The sequence below is a fragment of the Clavelina lepadiformis genome, chromosome 1 (genome assembly GCF_947623445.1).
Source record: "Clavelina lepadiformis chromosome 1, kaClaLepa1.1, whole genome shotgun sequence".
NCBI lineage: Eukaryota > Metazoa > Chordata > Ascidiacea > Aplousobranchia > Clavelinidae > Clavelina > Clavelina lepadiformis.
The window spans coordinates 24704886-24713079 of NC_135240.1; the positions used below are offsets into that span (position 1 = coordinate 24704886).

The following is an 8194-nucleotide window of genomic DNA, read 5'->3' on the forward strand; positions in this document are numbered from 1 at the left end:
TTTTTTTAACTAAATAGTTATCATTGATTAGACAACATTGTGCGCTTTATTTTATTGTATTAATTCATTTAAATATTGTATGCTTGCTTATTCTATTTTTTGCTTCAAGCCTAACCTTGCCCTTGCAAACATAAAAAAATACTCAGTTTTTTCTACATCACTAAGTGTCGCTGTTTTCAAAATAGTTGCTACAACAGATTTTCTTTCAGTTTTCTTCGTTTGACAACCTAAATGATGATTGGATAATTTTGTTTACGAAAGTTATCTTGAGTTATTGATTTAAGATAAATATGTCATTGTCGATTAACGGTTATTAACTACAAAGTCTAGCGCTTTTATTCTTTTTGTTATTTGATCGCGCCATGGAGGAAGCAATAGATTTCGACTTTTTTGATGGTAATGACAGTGATGGTGTCGGTACCGGATCATCTATCAGTACTAGGCCTACAGGTATAAGCTACCGGCAATTACATAATTAGAAAACTTGTTTAACATGTGTTGCCCTTGTTTGCTGCCAAACAGAAATAGTTAATTTTGTTAGTTTAGTGCATCGGTGGAGAACCATACGTGATTCATTTGTTTGCTATAGACTCCTGCTACTCAAATTGTTCTTTATTTGATTGTGCACTTCTGCACTAGACGCAATTCTATAATGTATAGAAATAGCAGAAATACAGTTTCCTAGCCTTATGTTGATGCACAAATAGTATTAGCCATTTTATTAGTAGTCATATTCGGACGCACTTCCTTGGTACAATTACGTTTCTGGGGTTGAGTGACAAAGACGCATAATCCGCACACACCTTACAAACTTAACACATAATTGTCAACTCAACAGCCGAGTGGTTAGAGCACTGGGCCATAGGCTAGTTGACAGAATGGAAACTGCACCCTCGAGAATTTTCAAGACTGTGCTTGGTGTACCCGAATGTTTCCATTTATACCGCCAAAAAACAGGACCACAGGCTTTGTGTTAAAGCTAGTGCTCAATACAGACCGAAAAGTGCGCCTAGTACACCATTTTGCACCCAATGCACCTCGATTTTAGCTGTCTCGAGATCTCATCTGAAAGTGACATGCTGGCAATAATTTAGCCCAGGCTTGCAATAAATCGTCTCATTTTCGACAGTTGGTGGTGCTACTGTTGTAATGCCCTAGTGCAATGCATTAGCGATGTGTGTTCCTATTCAATGGACCTAGTGAACAGTTCCAAGTACAAGAAATACCATATAAATCCAATAAAAAACGTATATCAATAGGAATTTCACAACGGCTAGCTCGCTAACTTGGCTTGCCCAAGCGAGTTTTAGTTGTGCAAAGACTTTCCTAAATCCGAGAATAAAAATTATGACACCGTACTACCACCCTCCTACTTAGCAACTGAAGTTGACTAAACCACAACCTGCGTATTCTTTCAAGTACTTTCAACATGGTGGTTGATAAAATATATCTCTAAAAAGTTTTGTTTTTTTCAGGAGTTACGTATGAAGCAGTAAAAGCCAACGACAATAAACACAGACATCGGTCACATAACAGTCGAAGTACAGAGTCTCACAGTTCATCTGACTCCGAAACAGTGACTAGCAATAATCATCATAGTCAACTCCACGGAACTAATGAAAGTGACAGTAATATGAGTTGTTCAGCAGCAACTGATTCAAGCAAAAAGATTATGAGAAGAGAATCAACAGATGATACTTCCTGTACAGATTCTGAGAGAAATGTGACATCTAGTGGAAGTGAAATTTCCAAAGCAGAACGCCATGGTCATTCTAATGCTAATGATTCCGAAAACTCATCCAAACGCCAACAACGACCATCAAAAAAATCAAGGGACACATCCAATGTAAAATCCCATGATATACAAGCGGACGGAGATGGATTTTCTTCCGACTCTGTCACTGATGTTTCTCCTCTCACTTCACCAGATGGCTCGCCACAAATTCGACGTCGTGGTGCAAACGAAAATCCAAGTAATGAAACCTTTCACAATACATCTAGCAATGAAGCTCAAAATAGTCAAGTGCGCCATATTACAAAACTGAACGTTACATTCAAAAATTCATCTTCTATGGAGAAAATGGATAAGTCAAGGCACAATAGTTCTATCAAAAAGAACAGCCAACGCACCAGCTCTTTGAGGAAGAAATCACCACGAGTTCGAAGTCCCAAGTGGAAAAAGGAATACTTAAGTGATAGTGATGATGATTTTGGAGAACATCATCATCAGAGTGGTCACGAAAAACAAGGTTTATTTAAGACAAGACAGCAAAGTGCAATGACCGACCACAGAAGACGACTTCTTGATTCTGCAGCTCGAGGCTCCATGGACATTAGCAGCTTGCTGGAGACTGTTCTTGAATTTGAACAGAAGAATTATAATAGACAGGTAAAATTGTTGTGTAGTTTTCTAACTTTTTAATTGGCTCCCAGTTTATTTACTTATACATTATACAACAACTTTGTTATTCATCGGCATTGCTAGTTGACAGTGATTGCAACATTGCAAATAACTGAACTATCAGCAACTGTGCCCATTTGCTTTTGAATGATGGAGTCAGTGTTAAGTGTGAGTTTTTATGTGACAATTATTGAACATTCAATGTTTGTTTACTCAACTTGTGAAGTGTGTGAGAAACTTACTTAAGTAAATGGTGTCCCATTCCCAATCCAACATGAGGTAAATATTTTTCAAATACAGCGACCTAAATTTTGGGGATTATTTAATTAAACTTGTTATCAACATCGATTATGCTGTTTAAACTACATTGGAGGGTACTGTTTTTCGGCACAATAACCATGGGCTTTGTTAATGCTAAGATGCAACATTCAGTTACCATCAGTTAAAAGGTAGCAATGAACATTTGTATATTTGAGCACAACTTTTTAACGGGGAGCAATGTTGGGGGAATCCTAATTAACAAGTAAGTGTTTATACCCTAGGTGACACATAGAATGCATCAACCTATGAACTACAGAATTGGGGACAATTTAATCCATAGACCAGAACATTTTGGCAGAAAGAATATGTCCTTTACCAATGACAAGGTAACATGTACATTACAATACAGTATGTAACCAAATACTACTTTCTTGCCTTTGGTCTATTTTATATGATTCATGAATAATTAATAGCTAGTAGCTTTTATGTAACTGGTTGTGCTGTAAAAATGAGGATATTTACAACATAATTAAGTTCTTGAGTGCGCCTACAATGAAAATACTTTTTGAACCAGGTTCGCGAAATAGATCAGGAAAACCAGCGTCTCCTGAAACAAATTACAAGGCAATCACGGCCATCTAGTGCATCAAGTGTCCGGTCTAATGCCAGCTATGCCTCAAATACTTCATTGAACAGTAAATGCAGCAGGTATTTAGTAATCAGTAGCTTTGTAAACACCTTGGGGTAAAATAGTGGCAATCCATCATCGTATAACATCACCCTTTGTTCCATTGCAGCCGTAGCACGTCTTCAAGGTTAAGTAGAATGAGTAGTGGAAGAAGACCGAGTGAAAAGCCGGTCAAATTATACCACACAGCAATCAATAGAATTCAACAACAAAGGCAGATTGAACGGGAAAATATGGTGAGTAATACCACATTGAAATCTGCTGCCCATGGCAATAAACAAATTTGTTGTAATTCAAATAAATGTCATTCCCTTTCAGCAACTTCTTAAAAGGCTTAATTCAGCGAAGGCTACTCCTGGAATGCAGCGACAGCGCCAGTTAGCAGACCATAAAAGACAGGCAGAATATATAGGGACAACCATAGACAGGAACGGAATGTCAACAAGGAAAGCGAATGGTACTCAACTGGCTTGCTTGTAATTAACGTCATTTGATTAAACTCCATCTTACTATCTTCCTAAATTTTCCAGAACTGACCAGAAATGCAGAAGTTGTGCAGGAAGTGATGGGTCTGAGGGAAAGCCGCCGAAAGCCAGTGCGTCCTGCTTGGCAGGAATCCTGGTGAGCATTATTCATCCAAATCATAATCAGTCATTCCAGGGTTAGAAAGCAGTAAGTTTGCAAACTGCAGTGTTTTTTAGCGGACCAAATTCTCACAGTCTTATATTTGTGGTGCTATAAGACTGTAACATGAAAGAAGCATTACCTGATTAAACCACTTTGTAATTTTCTCATTCATAGCATGCTTTTCCTACTATCTTAGACTTTTAGAGTGCTCTGTACACTGTGACTGTAATGTGCTGTAAATGTATTGATTACATCGAAATAAACGATGTCTTGCTCAGACAAGAAAAATTTATTATTGCTTTCATTATTTTGTGGCTTGCCCACGTAAAACGGATATGTTAAATGAAAAGTAAATGGCTGAGTAACTTGCTGAGAATGCAATTGACACTTTATTGCATTGGAGTTGGCATACCAGGATCTTAGTGCACTGGACTTCAATGAATCAATGACAGGAAGCACTAACTTTGCAAGGACTAAAAGAAAAAGCAAATATGCTTAATCAGCATATTGCACACAACAATATAAAAAACAAGTCAATGCCACTGTCAGCATAATGTATGTCAATTTTTTAAAAATGTTGATGTGTATAAGTCGAGGTGCTATAGCAAATGGTACGGTGTGTCCTTGCACAACTATTGCCAAGATATATCCCAGGTAATACAGCTTCATTGATGTATTTCCCGCTTCGAAGGGTCCCAGATATTATCGATGTTGGAGACTCAAAACCAAATCTTTATGTTTTTCGACTTTCACCGCATTCATTGCACTTCGTACGTTTCCTGCCAATTCTGTGATCTGCAAGCAACCTCATTTTATGTCGATTTCCACAAAATATGGGGCGACATTGACACCATAATTATTGAGACAGTAAATAATACATAACTCATGCATCACTAGTACAATTGACGTAACTACAGTATGTACAGGGTGAATGTAGTATTTGCAGTACGTACCATACAGACATCTTCAAAATCAACTGACTTGGCTTTTAAGATCAATGCAGGATTATTTCCGGCTGATCGAAGACTGGGTTGTTTGTAACGAGTTCCACTGGTTAATGTCGCCACCTTCCGACTGCATGAATTACAAGTAAATTATGAACAAATAACAAAGTAAAATATATTTATATCATAAACTAGAGGAACACCAAATATTTGGCAGGTGGAATTAATTCGGCTAAACCAAGCAAAATCGTTCAATTGTAAAATAAAAATAAAGAAATTAGGCTGAAAACTCCTTCATTGAAGGAAAATTACAACAACAGCAGATATAATTGTGCATGTAACAGAAAATCTAAGCATATCATTTATATACTTTTCCGTTGCAAGTAAAACATTACAACTAAGTATACTTTAACTCAACTACTGTATCATACTTCTTTAATTATATGTCACGCTGTATAAGCACTGTTTTGTTCACTTTTGCGATAACAATATTTGCGATACTATATTGCTGGATTCGACTGAAATAATTCAGTTGTATACTTTTTCCAAACACTCGATTTCGGACCAAATCTAAAAACACAATCTTCGGTACACCCCTATCATAAACTATGTACATTTTTTTCCAAAGCTATGAATATGGAAAGTTAAATCAATGTTTCAATTGCAGTCTGTGGGCATCAAATAAGCGACTACCATTGTGAAACATATAAAAAAGCATACTTGTATAACTGCACTCTGTTCATGTATTCAACAGCATCTATCTTCGAATCTAGCGCTGTCATGTCTATGACGTCACTGAAAAACATTACTATGGTAGAAATAGATTTCAAGCATAAGAGCTCAGCAAGCGAACAACTATGACAGAAAGCAGTCAAGTATTTAACTTACTGATTGTACTGGGTGATTATTCCAGAAAGTATAGATTGCTCATCATGCTTGCTGTGAGGAGCACTGCCAACAGGACTGGAATCGTGGTAATCTGGCGTATTCACTGGATCAGTGGAATTTATGGAGTCAATTTGGTTGGTCTGCTGATCGAGTGGGGAATACTAAATGAAAAAAGTGCAATTATAATTATGTTTGAATTTAACAAACTTTACAAAAACTAAGATTGTAAATACGTTTGGCAAGGGTATTCAATAACTTTTCATTTTAGCCTTGCATTCACCAGACACTGTAAGCTAAATGCAATCCGTTCAAGAAACCCGGATACAAAAGTAGTTTCCACGATTTTAATCCTTTATTTGTTTGCAGCCCAAAGTTTTGAAAAGAAGTAACTCAAAAGATTCCATAAAAATACACTCATATAAACCAACAAAAGTGATTAAATAGCCTACACTCATAGAATACAATTTTAATAACTATTCATATATCTACTGCGGTTCTCACATCATTGTCATTTCCGAAACATCTCCTGCAACACCACATTATTTCAGCATAATTGAGACAACCTTCACCTCTTCACCACTTACAATCGGATGCAAAGCTCTGAAACCCTATCTAAGTTAATATTGATATACTCTTGTGTCGTTCTGCAATTGTACACTGTATAAGTAGCATAAACCACTTTAAATATACGATATAGCCTAGAGAATGAAATTACATTTCTAATGATGTAAAAATCTTTACTGTACGATTTGTAAATTGAAACTTTTAAGTTTTAGCCAAACTTCAAAGAAAAATTTTCGTGAATTGGCTAGTCTGCTCTGCTACCATGCTAGAAAAAACGAGTCGAAATTCGAAAAGTGCAAAACTATACTCAAAGTGCGCTACTAGGCCTATATCTAACACTCCTAAATGTGACGTCACTACCTTATTTTTACATGGTTGTGCACCTGAAAATGTAATTTTCAAACGCTGTTGTGCACCAATAGGCAACAAAAAATGTGAGCCAGTATGTGGAGTGTGTACCAAATATCAATGTTTGGGAATTACTTCGTTTACAACGTAGCTTTTTTGACCCATTTTGTTCACTAGATAGCTACGTTTTCTTTCCATAGGGGATTGTGCACTTACATACGGTGCGGCAACTTAGCCTACAGCCGGTAAGTAATATTATACGGTATGGTACTAATTCCACAATTAACTGAACGCTTGGTCTAACAAGTAACAACGTATCTCTCAATTAATTATTGCTAAGGTAATATTATTTATTTTGTTAATTTTTACTTTAGATTATGAGATTAACCATAACTATAAACCTAAACTAAACCGATATTAACCATAAACCCTTAGGCTAGCAAAAACAGTGACATGCATTACGTTCGTCATCATTTCCTGCCTTCTAATCCAACTGCGAAAGTACAATTCGGTTCATTTCAGTCTCGTGACTTACTTGATTGCAAACGGTGACAAGACTTTTTTTTAATTAAAAGCAGTTTGCAAACAAATACTGCATTCTATGAAAAATATTAGCTGATATAAACTAAAATAACTTTAGAGCAGGTGGTCTATCACGATCTTAAATATAAAATTTTCAAACTACACGTTTTTCAATTTTTGACCTCATACCCGTTTGCATATAACGCATTATTTTCACTTTTGATAGCAGGAGGGCCTAAGGGCAATGTCTGTTTTATTTCTATGATCTCAGCCAATTTTTCGAGTAATTACTTTTTAGTAAATTTGCTGTACAATAAAGCAAAGTGACATCTACATACCATTTGAATTCAGGAGCTGTCAAACGCCAGAAATGCCATAAAAGTCTTGTTTATTTTATTACACAGCGAATTTACTAAAAAAGTAATTACTCAAAAAATTTCGCATAAGGATTTCTAAAATTTTGCACATTGTTTTAGTATGCTTTGGATCAATATACCATAAAATGCCATCAAAAAACATTTTTTAAACTATGCAGAGTTTTTGGCTTATAAAACTAAATCTGTACCCGACCCGGACTAAAGAACAACCTTACAGACTGATCTGATTGGTCTAGCCAGGTATTTAAAAACTTTTGTAAGATTCCAAAAAAATCAGAGATCTTAGTTTTACCCAGTTTGACGGCTTCCTTTGACGTCATGCAGAAACCTTAATCCCATGTTCTGTTCAGCTTCGATCATTGCCCATCGCTTCCATTAGGCTACCACTGGACAAGTGGTTAGCTGGAACGACCTATTCAGAGTAATGGACATAGCCTCGACAGCTTTGACTTCGACCATTGGCTAATATGCGTTCTGCGCTGTAGATTGGATATTGAAACCAAACTTAGCAGCATTAGCAGTCTCTTTTAGAGCGAAGATAGTAACTCAGAAAAATAAAATCAGACTAGAATGT

At 36.3% G+C, this 8194-nt stretch overlaps 2 protein-coding genes across 2 annotated transcripts; one reads left to right on the forward strand and one right to left on the reverse strand.

Moving 5' to 3' along the window:
• Positions 1–216: 216 nt before the first annotated feature.
• Positions 217–4269, forward strand: LOC143456241 (uncharacterized). Its single transcript, XM_076955152.1, has 7 exons — positions 217–450; positions 1476–2389; positions 2944–3048; positions 3237–3370; positions 3460–3586; positions 3669–3807; positions 3881–4269. The coding sequence occupies exons 1-7, from the start codon at positions 363–365 to the stop codon at positions 3973–3975; spliced, it is 1602 nt and encodes a 533-aa protein (XP_076811267.1). The 5' UTR covers positions 217–362; the 3' UTR covers positions 3976–4269.
• Positions 4239–6482, reverse strand: LOC143456525 (ragulator complex protein LAMTOR1-like). Its single transcript, XM_076955175.1, has 5 exons — positions 6311–6482; positions 5810–5970; positions 5642–5716; positions 4931–5051; positions 4239–4772 (listed from the first exon to the last, which is right to left on the reverse strand). The coding sequence occupies exons 1-5, from the start codon at positions 6347–6349 to the stop codon at positions 4680–4682; spliced, it is 489 nt and encodes a 162-aa protein (XP_076811290.1). The 5' UTR covers positions 6350–6482; the 3' UTR covers positions 4239–4679.
• Between the last annotated feature and the right edge of the window lie 1712 nt (positions 6483–8194).